Below are 22,620 nucleotides of genomic sequence, written 5' to 3' on the forward strand. Positions count from 1 at the left end.
GAGCTCTCAGCTCAGGTGACTAGGGAAGCTGAGCCACTGGGTCCTATAGAACACTTACTACACAAGGCCACTCAACCAACTCAAGGAGACATAGCAGCTCTACCCAATACAGAGAAACACAGGGAAGCAGCCAAAATGCGGAGACAAAGAAAGATGTCACAAAGAAAAAAATGGAAGAAAGCAAACTACTGGATATAGAGTTCAAAACCACAGTTATAAGGTTACTCATGAATCTTTTAGAAACCTCCAAAAAGCAAAAAAGGAGCAGTCAGAAATTAAGCATACACTGACTGAAATAAAGAATAATATACAGGAATTCAACAGTAGAGTAGAGGATTCTGAAAATCAAATCAATAATTGGAAATATGAGGAAGCCCAGAAATCTTGAAGCCATCCTAGTAAAGTATCAGTGTGTCTGTCTCCTTCCCTCCCCTCATGCACTCTTGCCCCCGGTCAAGTCAGAAAATGTCCTGTTCATGAAGGTTATACCTGCCTGTGAGTCAGGCTTCTTCAATGTACTATTTACAAAAACAGTTTAATTTTCTGAAAATAAAACCCCACATCTCAGTATTTAGGGAAACGAAAACAAATAAAAAAGAAATCTAAAATTAAAATGCTACACCAAATACTAATTCATCACAGTGATTCGTTTCTAACTAACTCCAACATTCAGTGGATCTCAAAAGCATCACCAAAGTCAGAAGACATGAAGAAAACATATCTAGCATGTTATGGGAAGAGTAACATAACTTTACACAGAAAGGTGTTTTTATTAAAAAGTTTAAGTGAGCACAATGGTGAAAAAACGGAGAGGGCTTTCCAACAATTTCTGATGCCTTTTCAGTATGTGAATGATTTTGCGTGTTTGAACACTGAATTCCTAACAACTACCTAAAATATGTTGGTTGCTTAAAATAAAAATAATTTCTCCCTCCAAAACTGGTTTTGTACTCACTGTAGATTTTGACAGAATCATTTAGGTAAAGGAAAAAGTCAACTAAGTGTATCAAAGCAACTGAAAATCTTTGAGCTATTTAAGCAGGAAGGAGCTACATTCTTTTAGTTGCTGTATTTGAAATATCCCTGAACAGAGTGCTGACAATTTTGTAAGCCGAAATAAGTCCTAGATGGGATAGAGTGGATGAATTTAAACAGATAGATTATTTCCATCTGCTGTTGCTTCTTTCTCTCTCTCTCTCCCCCCATCTTCCTCCTCCTCTGGCCCCTCCGGGATCCAAATGTTTTGATTCCCACAGGTAAGAGTAAAGCTTTATCATACTATACCTAAGAAAGAATTTCATTTCTTTTAAAATTACTTTTAAACCAGTGAGTATGTCTGCCGTCTAGAGTATAACCTGAAAAATAGAGGGTGCACAATAGCTAATGTACCCGGGAGGTCTCATGAAAGCACTTCAGAGGAAAAAAGGCAATAAATGTATTTTTACAACTAACTCACTCTGCCACTGTGATCATGAGAACATAGTGGTTGGTTTGAAATGCCAATAACATTTTTATCTTCCTGCTTCTTTAAAGCTGATGACTGGTAACACTGATTGATTTTCATGGAACACTTTTGACAAAAGCATCCAAAAGAAATTTCGTATGGCTTAAAATAAAATTTTTTCTCATGCTTTTCTCTTGTTTCTATAGTTAATTGCACAGTGATGAATAATAACTATATAAAAACATTTCTAGCTTTTGACATAAGTCAAAGAGCTAGGGTACTGATTATTTATATTTTAATTTTGTGTGGGTACAAACAAGAGTTTACTTAAATATAACTATAATCCCTGTTTCCTGCCTTCTTTGTTATTAATTATGAAATCTAAATCCAGTGTATTTAGAAACTCAAGTTATCTAACATCATCAAGGATGCTGGGTTAAGGACATTTTTTTCTTCTTCTCCGGCATTTAAAAAACAATTTTTATTCATTTCAGAGAGGAAGGGAGAAGGAGAGAGATAAGAAACATCAATGATTAGAATCATTGATGGGTTGCCTCCTGCACACTCCCTACTGGGGACTGAGCCTGCAACTCAAGCATGTGCCCTGACTGGGAATTGAATCATGACCTCCTGGTCATAGGTCAACGCTCAATCCCTGAGCCACACCGGCCAGGCACCAGCATTTTTGACTGGCCTCTCCTCAGAGCCTTCTGAGGGAGCTAGCTGGGGTATCTATCCATTTTTTAAAACAGTTTTATTGATATATGATTCATACCCCATAGATTTCATCTATTTAGACATGTACAATTCAATAGTTTTCAGCATATTAATAGATATGTACAATCATTACTACAGCTGATTTTAGAACATTTCATTACCTCAGAAATACCCTTTAGCTTTCACCTCCTCTCTTGCCACCCTAACCTCTCTCTTCTAAGCAACCACTGACTTGCTCTGTCTCTGTAGATCTGTCTATTATGGACATTTCTTATGAAAGAAATTACAACCTATGTGGCCCTTTGTAACTGGCTTCTTCCACTGAGCATGTTTTCAAGGCTCACCCTTGCTTCTCATGTGTCCGTATTTCATTCCTTTTGATGGCTAAACATTATTCCACTGGATGGATCTATCTCTGTCCCCTTTTCAAAGATCATTTGGACACTGGGGACACATTATAGAATGTTTCACTTACCGACACATACACGTCCATCCACACCCACAGCAAGGCCTGGGGGACAGTCACAGCGGAAGGAACCTTCATTGTTGATACAATGCCCATTCATGCAGATTCCTGGGGTTTGGCATTCGTCAACATCTGCCCAGAGGGGAACACAAGCCAGGCCACAACTGGGTAAATTTAACTTTCTTTTTATCTATTGTCACTGCTCTATACGTTCAACCTTTTGTTTTTAATTTTGAAATTTGTGGGACAACAGATGTTATAATAAATCTTTTTTTTTTAATTAAATTTATCAGGGTAATCTTGCATCTTAATACAACTCTAAAACATTTTCAGAAAGACTAAGTGAAAGTTTACCCATTCGGAAAAAAAAGAGCCTTACTATTTTTTCATTATTTATTTGGCAACCCTGTTTAACATACATAATATTTAATCCCAATTAGTTAAGTGAAACAAATTCTTAAAAGTAAGGTAAACTTTTGTAATCACCTTTTATTTACACACACACACAATTCTAACTACGAGGGATGTTTTAATATTAACTTTATCAGTTCATAATATCAAAATAGTTTGGGGTATCTCTTCTAATTTTCAATCTGCTTCAAATTATCAAAGGTAACTCACAATTAAAAGGCTCCAAATGATGAAACAGCCTTCAAAACACAGGGCTGCTAAATCATGAACATTTCAAGTCTTACAGACTACAACATTTGTAATAAGAAAATTAAAAAATAATTTCAAGAAAGCAGAAACTGGTGTGATCTAGGTTATCTTTCTATGTGTATTTAATTTTCTTAAGAAATTGTGAAATAAAGCACATGCTATAATGTAATGCTACACGCTGGATGGAACATAATGCTAATCTCATATCCTGTGCTACATTGAACCCTGAGATGACTTCCGAGTGATGAGTTCAATCAGCAAAACTACAATGGTTCTATTTAATCCTGTACTCTCCTTTCTTGAATAGTCAAGAAGCAATTTTTTATTCAGAAACACGAGAATCAGTCTTGATTTTTCTCTCTAAGGTCCCTGGAATTTCATTGAAATTATAGGGATTAGTTATGAGTCTTATTTGGTATTCAAATAAATTTGTGCAATTGAAAGCAGAAACCATCCTCAAAGTTAATTTTGTGTAAAATGAGAAATCTGGGGGGGGGTGATGGGGGGGAACAAGCTTGTTTCTAAGTAGGAACTGCAAAATTTGTTGCATCTTACTAAATTCCAGTTGTGAGTACACACATAAGATAGCCTTATTTATTTCCAAGAGGCATTATCTTTTGCTAAGTTATCACTTGAGCTTGGCCTTCAAAATGGCTTTATGAACAAAACAACTGATAGGAATATTTAAATTATTTCTTCTCTAAATCAATGTAAGATTTTTAGATAATGATATAATCATAAATGATCTGTATATTAGCTTTATGGAAAAGTGTAATTCAAAACTAGTTCTGAGAATACACAAAAATGAAAACCTTTCAAATTTTTTTCTTCCCCTTTTTAATTTAGGGCAGAGAAAAATTATTTCTATGTTTTCTCTTTCAGACTTAATAGAACCTATCTGTCATTCACTTAATATTTCCTATATCATTATTAGTTTTGTAAAATATTACTGTTCCCTAGACCACAATATGTGTTTTTCTAGGAAGCTTTAGACACCTGCCTTACTGAATTAGCAAGAGATGTGAATAATATAAAACCCACATGAAGAAACTGAAGTAATTCTTGCATGATTCATTCAAAGGAAAAAGATGGTTTCAATCACAATGATTTTCCTATCTCAAAGCCACACATACCAGTACAGTAACGCCCATTTGGAGCCAAGACAAATCCTGGTTTGCAGATGCACTTGAAGCTGCCATCTTCATTAATGCACATCCCATTCAAACACATGTTGGTAGTTGTACATTCATCATGATCTGTGGAGGAGAGAGAGGAACTCACACCACTGGCCTTGAGGGAACCAGTTTCCTCTCCTTCCACAAACAATCAAATTCCACTGCGTAAATGAGCCATGTGCTCATGAATTCCTCCCAGCCCCCCTAATATGAATGGAAACTTAGTGAGAGCAAATAGTGTAGGGAACGTGTATAAGGGATGTAAACGAAAAAAATTAAGTAAATTTTGTGCTTAGTGGCTATTAAAACCACATGAGTAGCTTTTATTTTGATTTCCAAAAAAATTAATATGATTTCAGGGATTATTTTTCTTTTGTAAGGGAGAAGGACGCAATGATAAACTTCATTGTAAGTGAAATGATCTCGACTTTTATTAGTGGGTGAACTATGTGTTGCTGTGTGAATAGAATATTTCTGTGAAGTACTGGTACCCGCTGTACTACTAGACATCACCAGGAACACAAATTTAGAGATTTGATTTTCACATATGCCAAACATTTTTATTTCCCCCCAGAGTGAGGATGGGGGACACCTGTTCTATTTTGTCAGTGTTGTCACCCCAACATGTGAAATGCAGTAGGTAGTAATAATTATTACAAAGAATAATTGCTACTTACAATTAAACATATACCACAAGGAAATTTCCAGAAGCAGTGAAGTGTTCCTTGTTATAACATTTGCCAAAAAAAGAAATAAATAAAAATCTGTTGTTTCACTTTGTCTTATGTTAAAAGCATTTATATTTTCCCTAAGTCACCTGAAGAACTCTCACATATGTGTTGTGTGAGCTTTCATGGAAATAGTATATGTATGCTTCTAAATAAAAATGTATATCCTTTAAAAATCTTTTGCAAAGGAGCAGGCAATTTCCATACCAACACAGTTTTTTCCATCTGTAGTTAATTCAAAGCCGGCATTGCAAATGCACTGGAAACTTCCATCTGTGTTCACACATCGACCATTTTTACAAAGAACCCCATTCTGGATGCACTCATCAATATCTGGGGAAATTAAGAATGGCCAAACATTTTTATTTTGCAATAATTATAGATACAAACAGTAAGATAATAAATTTAATTTAAAATATCCAGTTTATTTTTACATGTAATATACAAAATCATGCTGCTGCTTTAGCACAATTTCCATTTCTCACTAACCTTTCATTTTTTCTTGGGTAGGTAGATGTAGCAATTTTAAAGCCTTGAGTAATTGAAGAGGGAAAGAGAAAAAGATGACATGGGTGTGCAGTGAACCTAATCGAGGGCAGGTAGGGGAGCTGTTTTTGACACAGTGGTTGAAGACCTTAAACATCAGAGCAAGGAGTTGAGTAGGAATCAAGTAACTACAGAATATTTGGATTAACAGCAATATGATGAAAACTTCTGGAGCAAGTTTGTTTAAGCAACTACCTGTGGATGAATAGGAAATGAACAAGAAGACAAGCAGAGTCATCTGTGAAAAGAATTCCTAGAGGAATCAGCAGTGAGGTAGAGAGTTTGAACCATGGTAGAGACCAGGCATAATTTGGTGTTGAACTGTGTGTGAGGTTCACAGGAAACAGTAGATGAAAATGACTATAAATATTAAATTCCATTAATAGGAGAGCAGTAATGCTACTGGTGTTACTCAGAAAAAGAAAGCTGTGATTTAGGGAAGAAAGATACACTGAATTTTTCTGAAGCCAAATACCACAATGCCTGGGTTATATATGCAAATAGTGTTTATGTATAAACGGAGCCCTTCTGAAGGAACAGAAATCTGTAATAACGGAACAGCGCTTATTTCATTCCATGTTTTATTTTAACAAATCTACTTTTAACCTCAACAGCCTGGGTTGCTGTATTTCACGGAACATTTTCAAATGTGAAAGCAAACTGCCTTACCAATGCATGCTTGCTTGGTAGGAGTCCTCTGGAATCCAGCATGACATTTACAATAATAGGATCCAGGTGTGTTAACACAATCTCCATTAGTGCAAGGATTTGATGTGCATTCATCAACATCTGTGAGCAGCAAAAGAAACGATTATAGACTTCACTCCATTTCTAGAAATGTTTGTTTAAAATACATTTAGGCCCCCTAAATTTGAGAGGCTAGTCAGTGGTAATAGTCTAAATAGCAGAGTATTTATAAATGAATGAACATTCCTTTCTTTAAATACAGAGGCCAGTATGGAGATTTACAAAAATATTGCCTATTGGAGAGTACAAGCAAATTTGCTTTAATCAAGAAACAATGATTTTTAAATCTGAGTAATGCACAATGATTAAAAGCATGGACTCCTTACTATCGTTAGTAGTCTGGGCAAGTGAACAGCCTCTCTAGCCTGAGGATAGTGTTAGAAGATCAATGGAAGATTTTTGAAAATATATATTTATATTATATGTTGTCACTTCTATTAGTTTTAATGAAAGAGATAGATGGATTATGGGATTCATCATTTTGTGAACTCAACTATATAGGTAACTATATATGCATGGAGGCTTGGTAATATTTTGTAGTAACAGAGGGTGGGGTAAAAATGGAAATTAAAACAAAGTCTATTATTTTCAGTAGCTTCAGGTTTTTCTAGGATCTTAATATTGGCGCAGGATTTTTTTTTTGCATAAAACTTGGTTTTATGTATTTTTTACAAATACTAGTATTTTTTACAAATACTAGTTCTGATCCTAAATGGGAAAAATGCCACTGCTTTTCATTCAAGGCTCCCTAAGGCCTGATTAAATGCAAACCCATCGCAGAATTCAGGAACTGCACAACCAAATGGCAGTCTCAACAGTCTGGAAGTCAACTCCCAGAAAAATCACATGTTAGAAAAAGTTTAATTCATCTTCTCTCAACAATGCCCACTAAAGAGTATTTTGAATGCTGGCAAATTAAAAACATGGCTGGCTGGGGAGGGCATAATGACTTGCCATTTCACATACATGTAGAAGTCATTAACATATACAATTTCAGCTAAATCAGAGAGCACAACAATAAAATCAATTCACAGGTTTAACATTTTAATAAACAGATTACTCTTTTCACAGATGTTCTTAAAACAGGAACTGTACTCTATTAAACTCACAACCTCAGTTATATAAACACTCAGGCGGAATGCAATTAAGCTCTCTCTAGTAAAGGGGGGTGGGGAATCTCATAGCAAATAAAAAAAAAACACAAACAAGATTAAATGTTTTTTTCAATTCATCCAAAGACACCTTCAGCCCATTAAGACTCACTCACATTTAAACTTCTGGTCGATAACATCAATTCTACTAAGCCAAAGGAATGAAGCAAAATGAAAAAAGAGAGTTTAGAGTGTTAGTAAGCATACAAAGTATAATTAATGAACTTTCCAATACAAAATTTCATGTTCAGTGTGCAGTGTTGAAGATCCCTTAAGTTCTATGTCTTTGTAATATTGACTGTAACAATTAGAAATGTGCTGTAGATGCATCTCTGTAGAAGCTTCATTGTAAAGATCTGTTCTAGTGAAAAACATGCATCCAATCCCCTCTCTTTAGATAAACTTGCTGGGAAGCTGGGTCACTGTCAGAACATTTCCCTCCCCTTAAGAACCTGTTCCCAAAGCCTCTAGGTCCTAGGATTGCCTCTGCCAGTTATTTTGCCATTAAAACTCCAATTCATTGCTGTTTCTGTAGCTCCTTGGCTAAAGAATCAGTACTCAGAGAAGAGAATTCGTTCACTTATTTATTTTTATTTTGGAAGGACGACAATCACCAAAAACCTATAAGTGACTAAAATCCATGACTTTCACACCCCAATTGTTTTCTAAGTTAATGGAAGACTAATTATAAATGAGCACTGCCATGTTCCGAAATATACACCTCATGCCCCTACTTTATTCTGAGTCTCACACTTCCAAGTGTTCCCCTTTGTTTTGCCTTGTACAGAGGAACAGGGGCACTTAAATTTTATAGTCTGTATATTTTGATTTCTTCCTATATTTTCACTGTGGACTGAGCATTTTTAGGCAAAATTCACAAGATTTTAAATTCCTAAAATAAATGAGAAAATAATTTTAAACTCCTAAAGTAACTGAGAAAGACATCATCAAAATGGTTAAATTCTCAGATACTACCGGTATAAGAAATAATAACCTTTGAAAAAGTACTTTATATTCCAACTTAGCAAACACTTTTAATTTGCAAGGGCTCTACGATAACCTTTCGCCCAACAGAAACAAAAATTATTTCTTACTCTTCCGAAATAGAATAATTTAAATGGAGTTAAAAACCACTGCTAACAGCAGTCTGACTTAGACAACAAAAGAGTCACAAAAATTCATTTTAGAGGAGAATTCTCAGGAAAAAGAGAGAATAATGTGATGAGTAAATACCACTTTCCAGATCTCAGGAGTAACTCATAATAGCAAAATGGACCCAATTCTATTTTCCTGGTCTTTGATTCCTTAATACAGTTATTGACTTTCAAGTTATACCACTTCCTCAGTATCTAAAGCAGCGGTTCTCAACCTGTGAGTCGTGATCCCTTTGGGGGCCGAACGACCCTTTCACAGGGGTCGCCTAAAACCATCGGAAAACACATATCTAATTACATATTGTTTTTGTGACTAATCACTATGCTTTAATTATGTTCAATTTGTAACAATGAAATTGGGGGTCACCACAACATGAGGAACTGTATTAAAGGGTCGCGGCATTAGGAAGGTTGAGAACCACTGAAAAGGAAGTTCCCAAATAGCAAGGGCAGTTTGTTATTTTTCAAAACACAGGTACAATTAACATAGTCACCACTTTATCTTGGGTTTATGTCCTCTTTAGCTTTTTCTGACATCTCAACGTGTTGTTTATAAACTCAAACATAAATTGGCTAGAAGCTGACACTAGAAAGAGTATAGGATAAAAAACATTAAAAACTTCTCTTCTGAAAAGATGCCCCAATACTAATCTTTGTCCCCTAGGTATTACAATGGAAAGATAACTCTGCCTAGGCTTTAACTTTTCAGGGCTGGATGATGAGATCAAACTAGAATGGAACTGTCTGTAATAATGTTTGGGTAAAACTCAGAAGTTTAAGATTTATGTTAACATACTAACTGTGCAGACATACAACCCCAATATTACATTAGACATAGAGTTTATTAAAAGGGTGGCAGCAGCCTTTCTCACCTGGGTTCCAGGAAAAGTACCTTAAGTCATCCATTTCATGTGGTTAGTTCATTTCCTGTGCACCCAGCATTGTACTAACCATGCACCACCTTTGGGAGAAATGAAGTTCTGCAGGGCCTCATTCTCTACAGGAACCCTGGTTAAGAAGGCTGGACCAGCAGCATGACTACAGTAGGAACTGCTGATCCTTAAAGACAGTTTATCTTTATGTCAAAGGTTTGCAAGCTCCCCCCTGAGTGGAGGTGCTTTACTAGCAAGAATAAAGTGTATCCAGGCGCTAACATGAAATAAATGGTGGTTTCTGACTAGTTTACAAAAAATGTTTAACTTCTGGCCTACGTTTACTTGTTAATTAGTGAATCATGCAGTGACACATGAATGACAAATATTAATAGCAAAGCAAAAATAACCAATAAAATTTCAGTTTGACAGATTGTAACTGTGTATGTATGTGCAAGAGGGAATGTTTTATATATTATATACTTACAATAATGTTTTCTGGTAGTAAAATCGTTTTCAAGACACATAATAAGAGTAGATATATCAGTATTTCATGATGCTCCCAAACTAACCACCTGGTCTATCACTTAAACAAGCATCCAGTATTACCCGCTCAGCGAGGGCTGCTGTGTATGGTTGCACTGCACAATCGAGGGTGCCCATTTCTGTGTGAATGGTACCTGCTACACTTGTGCAGTGAAAAACCTATGCAACGGTACATAGGGATCCTGAATTAAGCTTTATTTGATCATTCTCATCTTGTAAACTCTGTACATAGTTTAGAATAATCATTTTTCCAAAACATTGCATTTGGCTCACATTTTCCTCCATAATCATAGTCCACTTAGATCTTTTCAGTTTAACTTAGCAAAATTATAATCCTAACTCTCTGTTCCTGGTTTCTCATCTATATTTTGTAACAGAAGACCTGAACCCAAATCTGGTATTTAGTGTTATGCTAATTATGAAACATACACATGATCATTTGTTAATATAAAGAATAAATAAAAGAGTAACCTCAAAATGGCTCAATTCCTGTAGTCCTAAAACTACTCTTAATAGATCCTCAAATCCTGTTCATTATGAAATCTAGTAGATTTCCCCCCCTCGTCATATTTGATTTTTCTGCCACATTTAACACACCTGACACTACTTTTCTCTTGAAAGTGTACCCTTGCATAGCTTCAGGGACATAATACTTTCTGCATTATTTTTTCCTCTCTCCAACACTATTACTGTTTTCTTTATGAACCTATGTTGTTGTTCCATGGGATCCAGCTGAACTACTATTAATCTTTTCATCCCTCTTGCTGTTTAGTCCAGGAGACAGTATACACTCTCATGGTTAATATCCACCTTATGTTACCGATCTGTACCTCTGGCACTGAACACTTCTCTTAGCTTTCTTTAGACTTTTATAATTAAACACTCTACACACCTAAAACTTTACATGCCTAAAAAAAATTTTCATCAGCCCTGGCCAATTTTTCCTAGTGGTTAGAGTATTAGCCCATGGACCAAAGTGTCATGGGTTCATTCCAGGTCAAGGGCAAGTACCTCAGTTGTGGATTCAAACCCTGGCCCCAGTCGTGGTGCGTGTGGGAAGCAATCATTCGATGTGTCTCTCTCACTTCAATGTTTCTCTCTTACCCCACACTCCTTTTCCTCCTTCCACTCTCTTTAAAGATCAATGGAAAAAGTATCCTTGGGTGAGGAGTAAAAAAAAAAAAAAAATTCATCAGCTATTTCCTCCCAATCTGTACTTTCCTGTGCACGTTAATGACACTATCATATATCCAGTGTTGTTCAGCTAAGAAGAAAAGAAAGCAAGGAGAGACAGAGACAGAAATATCATATTTAGGGTGGGGGATTCTTGATGTGGCCTAGCTCAGCAGTAGGTTAAGGAAGCATACGGAAGACCATGCACACAGGACAGACAACTTGGAAATTAGCTTTACTTCAAAAGACTTTTTTTCTATCCCATTCAGTCCAATTTATCTGTACAGTGTAAAAGCTATCAAAGACTAAGAAGGATTAAAGAGTCAAGAGCTTACCTATGCAATCCCCATTTGCATCCTGCTTATAGCCCATATTGCACTCACAGCGGTAGCTAGAAACAGTAGGTATGCAGCGTCCGTTTAAACAGAGATTAGCATGGTGCTTGCAGATATCTATTGTCTGGTTCAGAATAGCTATGGGAAATTAAAACACAAGTGATAGTTCATCATTACATGGATTGTTTTTCTTAGAGCTAATTTTTAAAAGGATATTTAATAGTACATTACTTAGGTGTATATATCAAAAGCTCACATTATTCTAGATTGTATTAAAACTTTAAGGTTGAGGATCTTAAAAATATTCTTGTGACACATGGTTGTAACTGGCATTTGCTAAGTTATGGATCTGGAGACTTTGCCCACAATAATGTCTTTAAAATGTCAGGAATGTTCTACTGTACATTTGAATGCTTTCCATTTCTTTTTTTTGTAACTGTGCTGAATATTCAGATATAGTATACAGGCAATATGCCAAAAATAATAAACACCACACCGTGGGACATCATAAAATATTATTAGCAAGAGCAGTTCTTTTAAAAAGAATGAACTCAAATGTCAAGTACACCAATGCCAATTTTGGCCTGAAGCCCACGGTTCTTGATTTCTTAAGTTATTCAACAAAAAAGAGTGAGGAAAAGAAAGATATTTCATTATAATATTTGGATAGGCACAGAGCAAGCCTTATTCAGTTTATCTCAGTTGAGAAATGGTTCTGGAACTAATTCAAGGGTTGTATGAATAGGGCAGCTGCAAAGGGCCAAGTGAAATACACTGGAACCAAAAACGTGCTTTTGAATGGCGTCATCTGGACTGGAGTATCACTGTACTCTCATTTCTCCTTTCAAAGAAAGCCTAGATCACTCATTCTTTTATCCAATTTGGAAAGTTAATGAAACACACAAAAAATAATATTTTTCTTAAGAATTCTATATTACTGCATTGTATTTTAGACCCTGAAACAGATTTTTACACATATATGTATACATGCACACACACACCTTTTGGAAAAAAACGTTAGGGATTATAATATCATTTAAGGCAGAAAACTAAAGAGTTTACACTAAAAAGTGAACACTCACTTAGTCCAGTGATGATGGGCCCCTGTCCCCCGGCCCCTACACCCGCTCCCCCAACACCAGGAGAAAAGCCATTGCCTCCAGGGATGGGGATGAAGCCTGCCCCTCCAGGGCCATAGCCATTGCCATTGCCATTTGGGGCAAAGCCATTCCCCCCAGTGCTTCCAGGTCTGGAACCAGCACTTCCTGGAATCCCTCCTATTGGAAGTCCATCCATGCAAAGTCTTTGATACTCCTCTAGAAAAAAAAGAAAGTTCAGTTACACACAAACGGCTGTCTTTCTGCATAATAAAAGCAATCTGTGTTGGCTTATCTGTACCTACATGATGTGAATAAGTAGCACATTATCCTGATAAATATTTTCAATGCTAACAGTAGCAGAATACATGTTTCAGAAAAATATTAAAAACCTATATGCCATATTTTAACTGAGTTGCATAACCTAATAATTGTCTGTATGAGTATTTTGAATTTATGTCCCTTAGTGAAACTCTTAAAATTCTAGATATAACTATGAATGCAAGAAATTTATTTGAATGGAAGAAAATTAAAGCTTTAAATACTTCATTCTATATATTTTATTTTGCTTGAAATGTCTTCGGTATTGCACCTATACATGTTTCCTATCTCTTTTCTTGTCTTTAAGGGATTAATACGGCTTCAGAGTAATATTTTTTTCCAATGTGGATTTTAACAGAAGATGGTATTTAAAATCTGCTCATTTGTCCAAGTATCAAAGTTGAGAGAAAAGAAGCAAGGATAGTGATTGCCTTTATTTCCTTAATTGTTCTCAAAACTAAGAAACTACATCAGAAGAAATGAAAACTATTTAGCTCAAGTAATTGTTTCAGTATTAATATTACTATTATTTATTATTATTAATAAATAAAATTACTATTATTACTAGTGGAACTACGAGTTTCCAAAATTATATACTATGTACTAACGCTTTTTTAAAAATTTTACTACTTGGTTTTGATATTTTATGGCTTAAAGATTTTGAAAGAATGTGCCTTGGTTTTCTCCATAACAGTACATATAGTTACATATTTTAGAAGCATAGTTCAAAAAATTAGTTTCCATAAAAATTATAATTTAATATGAAGACAATACAATAACAAATATTGATATACCTTTATGTGATAAGGCATATCAATATACGTTATTGTATATTAATTGTACTTTAACTGTTCTTATCTACACTAATAAAAGAGAAAAATGGTAATTGGCGTACGGCGATACCCTTTTCATTGGCTAATCAGGGCTATATGCAAATTAACTGCCAACAAGATGGCGGCTACTTTGCATATGTAGGCACAATGCAGGGAGGCGAAAGGGAAAGCAGGAAGAAGCCCCCTGCCACTGACAGTGATCGGAAACCCAGGGGGGAGCTAAGAGCTGGGGGGCAGGGCAAAGGCAGCCCTGGGGCCGCCTTTGCCCTGCCCCCCAGCCATGATGGGAGAATCAGGTGCCTTTGCCGCCCTGGACAGTGATAGCAGGAAGTAGGGGTGGAGCCAGCGATGGGAGCTGGGCACGGTCGAAGCTGGCAGTCCCAGGAGCTAGGGGTCCCTTGCCTGGGCCTAAAGCGAAGCCCACGATCGCGGCGCCCCCCGCTGCCACTGCAGGTCCCCGCTGCCCGGGCCGGACGCCTAGGCCAGAGGCGTTAGGCCTGGGCAGGGGCGGAGCCTGCAACCGCGGGGAGCTGGGGGTCCCCTGCCCAGGCCTGACACCTCTGCCAGAGGCCTCAGGCCTGGTCAAGGGGCCGATCCGGTGATTGGTGATCCGAGGGTGATGAGGGTCAACTCCTCTGGCCGAGGCATCAGGCCTGGGTGGGGGGCTGAGCCGGGGATTGGGGCGATATGATGGTCCCCTTGCCCAGGCCTGAAGCCTGGGTCAGAGGCGTCAGGCTTGGGCGGGGGGTGGAGCAAGCGATCAGAGGGAGATGGGGGTCCCCTGCCCAGGCATGATTCCTGGGCCAGCGGCCTCAGGCCTGGGCGGGGGCCAGAGCCAGTGATCGGGGGGAGATGGGGGTCCCCTGTCCAAGCCTGACACCTCTGGCGGAGGCGTCAGGCCTGGGCAAGGGGCCGATCAGGCGATCGGAGGGTGATGGGGGTCAATGCCTGAGGACACCCAGTATGTGAGAGGGGGCCGGCTGGGCTGAGGGACACTCTCCCCCCCCCCCCACCCCCACACCCAGTGCACGAATTTCATGCACCGGGCCCCTAGTTATTTTAATAAGAGACACTATTGCTCATTAATCCTAAAGTGATTTTCTGATTTAGCCTCAGTTATATGGCAGTTAATATAGCAAAATGAATGAAAGGCATCCTCCTACCCTTGTATTCTTAATGTTCAGGTCATTAGAAAAAAGAAAGTATCTTCAAGATTGGGACACTAAGATAAGATAAGATAAGGGCACTCCTGAAATAAAATATGAATAGAGGTTGAACTTTTTAGTCAAAGATATTCAAGCTCTGGAATGAAAGATCAGGCGGTTTTAAAACTGAATTGAAATACGAGCATTCAAAATAATTTTTAAAAATATTTCACAAAGACGGTGGTAATCAGCTTTTACGTATTATTTTAATATCAATAAATTAGGTACAGTCAAAATTGATCCCAAGTAAATAATGCTATCCCAACTCTCCCCAAAACACCCAAACTGTCTTCCATTAAATCAGGAAGACAGTAATGGGCATATAGACATGACATGACTTCAAAAAGAAGAGCAAACTACATTAGTACAAATTTTCTTCATACTGTATGTCTTGAGGAGACTAGCAGCCAGCCACTCACCAGAGCCTCTGACGGGACAGGCTTCAGGAATGGTTCCAAGACCCCAGCAGCGGCCGGGCTCACAGCAGCATTGCATTTTTGTCATTCTGCCCGGGAGCTCTTGTGCACAGCGACCATTCACCAGGCCTGAGAAACATGTGCCTGATCTTTGATCTGAACATGTGAAAATAAAATAGAAGGCATGGTAGAATTATCTCAAGTTCTTACTTCATCATTTCACACATCAGAAGAGGTTAAATGAAGTGAGTTACTTTACTTAATCTCTAGTGCATCTATTTATTCTCTCCATTTCTATTACATGTATTCATTCCTTTACTTATTTACTGAGCGAACATTCACTGAGAACCTGTTCCATGCCACATCCCAGGGATACAAACATGAAAGACATGAAGCAGATATGAGCCACACTGCAGTGAGAGGCCAGCACAGCCAGGCCTGGAACTCGAAGAAAAGCAGAAAGGCAACAACCCAACCCCATCCTAATCCTTCAATCCCAGCTGACCTGGAGATGTGTGCTGTTTTTGGCCACTGAGATTTTTGTGGATGTTTGTTACACAGCAGTATCTGACTGATAGAGGCCTACTTTAGAAAGGTTGATCAGAAGCATCTCTCTGAGACAGTCACACCTGAGAAGAGACTTGAATAAAGTCAGATCACGAACCATGTAGCTATCTGAAGGAAGAGTAGTTCAAAGAGAAAGAAGGGGATGTGCTTGATGTGTGTGAAAAGCAAGAGTCCAACGTGACTAGAGAAGAACATTCAAAAGGGAGAGGCTATGAGCTCAGAGAGATATCAAAGGCAAGATTATGGAGACCTGAGGACCATTCAGGAGGACTTTGGATGTTATTTGGTGTTCTTTAAGATTAATTTAATGGCTTCAATTAGAAGAAACGCAATAGTTTACATTAAAAAAAAATCTCTTTGGCCACTGACTGTAGTGAGCACAGGAAGACCTTCAGGTGAGAGATGATGGTAGCCTGGATGAGGATGGCAGCAGTAAAGATGATGACATATTTTGAAAGTACAGACAATGGGAACTTGTATGGGTGTGTGGTCTGAGGGAAAAGAGAGAATTTCCTAAGTTTTTTTTTTACACAGTTGAGACGGGGATGGCAATTAGGATTAGAGGACATAATACAAAGCTTCTCTTTAACGTGTTACATTTGGGATGTTAAATATATGAACCTGGAACCCAGAGGAGTGGTCAGGCTGAAGATATATACCTGTGAGTTATCAGTGTATCTACCAGTACATAGGTATTATAAACTATGAGGCTAGGTGGGACATTTTCAAGAACCAGGGGCAACAGATCATGTCAAATGGTGATAAGAAGTAAAGTAAGGTGCAGATTCAGAAGTAACCACTGGGTTTGGCAGTATTGCTATGATAAGGACTGTGTGTATTATCCTACAGTATTGGGGGGAAGAGAAGTGACATGATCAAATGTGACTATGATAAAGGTCACTCTAGCAGCAGGATAGAGAATGGATTAGAATGGCAGATAAAAGCTAGAAGATATCATCAAAAGACTACATAAAAAGCAAAACTGCATAAGGATAAAATATTAGTGTCATCTGTGGGTTTATAACTGAATCTGCCTTTATGGTAAGCAATGAAAAAAAGTGTGTCTAATTTCCTATGTATTATTCAACTTTTATGAAGAAGACTTCAAAGGTATTTTGTCTATGACCACCAGAAGAAAGATGCAGCACAACAATCAGGAGCTGCATATTAATAATGCACTTGAAACTATTAATCACAAATAATCCCATTAATAGATAAAGCCCATTTCTTTGCATTACATATAGTTTAAAATAAATATATTTTCTCGAATGGTCCATAGTATACCTTGGGTTGCTTTGCTTCCAAGTTATCCTATATAATAAAGAGCTAATATGCTAATTAGACCGGATGGCAGAATGACCTTCTGGAATGACCTTCCTGAACGACCAGTGGGTGGGGCTGTGGGTCTGTGAGGACAGAGGCAGCCGGGGCTGTGAGGGCCTACTCTTGCACAAATTTCGTGCATTGGGCCTCTAGTTGTTAAATAAAAGAATTGAATTTAAAATGCTCCATGTAAGAATCAGTACACCTCCCCCTGTATCCCAAAAGAAACCTTGTATATCCCAAAGCAAAGTACAGATGGTCCCCAACTTTAGGATGGTTCGATTTTTTGACTTTATGAAGGTGTGAAAGCAGTATGCATTCAATAGAAACTGTACTTCGAATTTTGATTTTGACCTTTTCCTGGGCTATAGATAACGTGATATGATATGTTCTCCTGATGCTGGGCAGGAGCTGTGAGCTGCAGCTCCCGGTCAGCCACACAACCACCAGGATAAACAATAGACACTCTATAGTGTGCTGTGTCGCCAACGTTTTCTGAACATGTTTAGGGTAGGCTAAGCTAAGCGATGATGTTTGGTAGGTTAGATGTATTAAATGTGTTTTCGACTTACAAAGGGTTTATTGGAAAGTAGCTTCATTATATGCTGAGGAGAATCTGTACTAAATTTGGTACATGCCTGCGTGCTTGAAGACACTGCAGACATTTCATAAACTGCATAAGTTGCTGTCACTGGGAATGATTTCACAGGTAAGTTTCTATTCCCAAGAATGATCCAGGAAAATAATTTTGGAAATATTCATTCCAGAAACCCAAAGTACCACATTCCTATATTTACTGGATTGTTACACTCCTCCAGAACAGGATGTAAATTAGAAAGTCTCAAACTCTTAACAGTAATCACTGTAATGAAACAATACTACCAGGTAGATTGAACTGTATTGATCTCTTCAAGGTTTCTGCAAGGAGGAGACTATACCTTAAGTTTTGAAGAAGCAGTGGCCTTGAATCGGGAGACCTAGGTTTACATCAAAATACTAATTGATTATGCAATATACTGAACTCTTCTTTGTCCTGGAAAAGGGTTGCTGGGTGAGTTAAAGGAAACAACATATGTTCTGTTTCTAGCATAATGGAGGATTAGCTACTCTGAATGTCTCTTTCACTAGAAATATCACAGATAAAACAATTTTAAAAAATACATCACCTAGCTGGCATGAACTATTTAAAGAATATGTTACCTAGTGGGCATGAAAGAAATGAAAAACAGTCTCAAAATGAAGTGAGAACAGGAACCATAGGAGGTAAGTGAACAGAAAGTTTTCAGTTTTAGGGCTTACTTCTGCCAAATTCTAGAAACCTGAAATTTCAACTCTGATACGTTCACAGGATCCCACGCCTGCACAAGAGATAAGAAGCCTAGTCTCTCTCCTCCAATATGAATGCAACAGGGGACTCCCTGATGAAGCAGGGGCTCCACAGAGCTGTATCCCTAGAGTAAGGTTAACTTAGAGAAGGGCAGCTAAGAGACTTGCTTGTCTCTGCCTCAGTCCTGGGTGGAGGAAAAGAAAGACCTTTCCAAAGAATCTGTAACCACAAACTCTTCCTCTCACAGACAGCTTTGATGTCTCAATTCCTATTAGGTCTGAAAAACTTCAAAGACGGAATCTAATATAAAGATGTCCTCAGGTAGAAATATTTCAAGCAACAGGCAAAAACTAATACCACTGAGGATTTAATATTGACACCAGGTCTGAAAGAATTCCCACAAATAAAATTCCAAGAAAAAGAGGTAGCTAACATGCTGGGGTCCAACCCCAGCGGGTCCAGGGGTCCCCAAAGGCGTAGATGGAGTCGGTGAAGAAGGAAGGACACGGAGACAGCGTTCAGTTGATCAGCAGCCTAGCCAGGATCTCTAGCCAGGATCTCCAGCCAAGTTCTGGTCTGGATCTCCAGCAAAGTTCTGGTTTGGATCTCCAGCCAGGTTCTGTGTCCATGTTCTCTTGCTAGGTTCTCCAGCCAGGTTCTGTAGCCATGTTCCCTCGCTAGGTTCTTCAGCCAGGTTCTGTCCAGGTTCTCCAGCCAGGTTCAGTCACCAGGTTCTAGTCAGGTTCTCTTGCCAATTTCTGTAGTCAGGTTCAGTCTAGGATCTTTTGCCATGTTCTCTCCAGCGAAGTTCTTCTGTCTGTAGGTTCTGTGTAGGTTCTGTCTTCTAAGTTCTGTGTGTAGGTTCTGTCTTCTTGGTTCTGTCTTCTAAGTTCTGTGTTCTAAGTTCTGTGTTCTAAGTTCTGTGTCTTGCTGTCTTGTTACATCTGTATTTATACCAGTTGATTCAATCCTATCAATCTCTATTACAAAGGTTAAGGCATTTCTTATCTCCATTCCAGGGAGTAAAGATTATGTAGTTTAAGCATGATTGTTCATAGTTAAAGTGATTAATTACCCGCCTGGCACTTAGTTGAGGTTTTATTCCCTCCCTAACTTCAGGGGAAAATCCCTACCTGGGGAAACAACCTTTCTCAGAGACCTTGGTTAAAACACATAGTGCCAAGAAGGTGAGCAAACATATTAAGAACAGTATGCCATATATGCCAGGTCCCTTGAAACAGTAAGCATGGACCGGCTCCGGGCACTAACAGGAAAAGAATAAGTAAACAAGTAACACATAAGGAAACAAGGCTCAATGAAAAACAGCTAGCTGACTGAACAAACAGCAAATTTCAGATACTGAAATGGTCAGACTAATTCTGACCATTATTAATTAATGATAATTTACCAAATGTTAGTTAATAACTACATTATAGTTAATATGTCTATGACTATTAAAGTATAAAAATCTGAACAAAGAGAAAGAGCCCATAAAAAAGGAAAGAACAGATTTAAAAGAATTCAGTGAAACTTCTATAAATGAAAATGATTGTAACTGAAGTAAAATGTTCCGTGAATATATTAAACAGTTTTGCACACAGTTGAAGAGAAAATTACTGAGCTGGACGATACAGGTGAATAAATTAACTTCATTGTAGGTTAGAGAGACAAAGAGATAGAAAATGTTAAGAAGAAGTTAAGAAATATGGACATGAGCTTGAAAAGATAATATATTTCTAACAGGAGTACTAGAAAGAGGTAACAAACAGAGGTAATTGGGAGAGGCAATGTTCAACAGATACTACTTTAGAATGTTCTAACAAGGTTGCAACAATCTCAAATCTAGGAATTCTGGCAAATCCAAAACAGGAAAAATGTAAAGAAATCCACAGCTTATCACATCACTGAAACCACAAACCAACAAAGGAAAAGCAAAGATCTTAAAAACAGCTAGAAAGAAAAGACAGACTACCTGCTAAGGAATGATATTTAAACAAGCACTGACTTCTTAACAGAAACAATGGATGCTAGACACAATGGAATATTATTTTCTGTCCACTTAACATTCTGTATCCAAAGAAACCATCTTTCCAGAGGGAAAATCAAGGTCATTTTCAGGAATTAAAAAAACAAAGAAAATTTTCCCTAAAAGTTCTCTTAAAGAAAACTTTTGAAGAGGTGATTTAGGCAAAATAAAAATGATTCCAAGTAGAAGGTCTGGAATGTATAAAATAATGATGAGGAAAAATATTGTTAGGTACCTAGGTAAAATCTAACAGGCACTAAAATATCAAACAGCAATAATAATGATTAATTTGTTGCAAAGAGGGAGTGGCAGTAGCTAGAATTTTTTATTTATTTTTTTAAATTTTGTTTTATTGCTTAAAGTATTACAAAGAGTATTACATATGTCTCCTTTCCCTTCCCCCCACTTTGACATTCCCTTGATTCATAGGTCAACACTCAACCACTGAGCCATGCCGCCGGCCCATAGTGGGATATTTATACAACTCTTTCAATAACTGACAAAGTAGATAAAGTTCAGTAGATATAGAGAAAACCATAATAGTATAGTTAATAAGTTTCATCTAATGGATATATCTATGCAACAACTGGAGAAAACACTTTTTTTTTTTTCAAGCCCACATGGGAGATTTGCAAGCCAGAAAAACCTCTTACACGTCTAAACAACTAATGGGCCAAACACAATAGCACATTGGAAATAAGTGAATAAATATAAAAATGAGTAGGTGCTCATCAGGAATCCCTCAGGAATCTACATTTACCACTCTCAAACTTTGGGAGTCTGTAATATTTTAAGGGATCCACAAATCTTACACTGAACATTGCAATGCATGTGAGCAACACCTCACAGTATGTAGGTACTACATAATTCCTGCTTATGAAGATCCCTATGACTAATAAAATACAAATTCATTTAAAATTATTACTTAATACTCAGTAGCATTTTCATTATGTATTTTCTCAAAGATACTGAATTACCCTCATATGTCCAATAGTATTTATTGAAAGAAACCATGTCACTGATGAGAGGGTAGAGGGGCAGAAAGTGAGGATTAGAAAGCAAATCATAACTTTTTTATAAATCCCACAATTATTATCTTCTAATAACATCAAGGAGGCAAGGAAGTCACCTCCAACCTTTGAGTCATGATCATTGTTCACAGATCATTGTTAAGGTCTCCCCAAAAATAGATTTCAAAGGCAAAAGAGTGGCTAGGAGTTAGGTTCTTTGCTTTGCATATCTCTGATAAAGTACTGTGTTGGAAATGTGTCATATGATAAAATATTTGAAATAAAAAAGGGACCTCCCACAGAACTAAGAGTTATCTAGGCAGACTCTTAAGATAGGAAATTATTAGGAGCAAAGGCAGATGAAGCATATTTATTACCCATTAGGACAAATCCTTCTAATGCTTGGTATATGTTTAACTGTAGGACTGATATGTCACTGGAATGAAAACAAGTCTATTCCTCCAATAATAGCCTATTGCCCTCACTACACTCCCAGAGCAAGGTTTACATGAAGTCTTATTTAAAGCCACACTGAAAAAGAGGAAGCAATCCATCTCTTCTGATTAAAATATAAATCTATCCTGAAGCAAAATAATGGTACCATTATCAGAGTTTGTTTCATGGCTTGACATTCAGTCTAAACTTGATTTAAGAGAAGTAAAGGTTAATTATACATTGTGATGAAAACTTGGTAAAAGTTGGGGGTTGTACCTTGAAATAAATATGTCTCCTGTTGAGTGAGCTTTGCTTGTTAAAAATGAAGGGTTCAGCCAGAACACAC

General features: G+C 37.6%; 1 protein-coding gene across 1 annotated transcript in view; it reads right to left on the minus strand.

The window, feature by feature from the left end:
* Positions 1–22,620, minus strand: part of FBN2 (fibrillin 2) — a gene marked incomplete at its 5' end in the record, with an annotated part of 254,497 nt that overhangs the window by 101,574 nt on the left and 130,303 nt on the right. Inside the window, 7 exons of the mRNA XM_081088909.1 lie at positions 2,637–2,759; positions 4,421–4,543; positions 5,398–5,523; positions 6,406–6,525; positions 11,715–11,852; positions 12,797–13,030; positions 15,590–15,742. Of these exons, the coding sequence (XP_080945035.1) occupies positions 2,637–2,759; positions 4,421–4,543; positions 5,398–5,523; positions 6,406–6,525; positions 11,715–11,852; positions 12,797–13,030; positions 15,590–15,742 (1,017 nt within the window). The remainder of the gene's footprint in view (positions 1–2,636; positions 2,760–4,420; positions 4,544–5,397; positions 5,524–6,405; positions 6,526–11,714; positions 11,853–12,796; positions 13,031–15,589; positions 15,743–22,620) is intronic.

This window comes from Myotis nattereri (genome assembly GCF_964212035.1).
Source record: "Myotis nattereri genome assembly, chromosome: 4".
Lineage (NCBI taxonomy): Eukaryota > Metazoa > Chordata > Mammalia > Chiroptera > Vespertilionidae > Myotis > Myotis nattereri.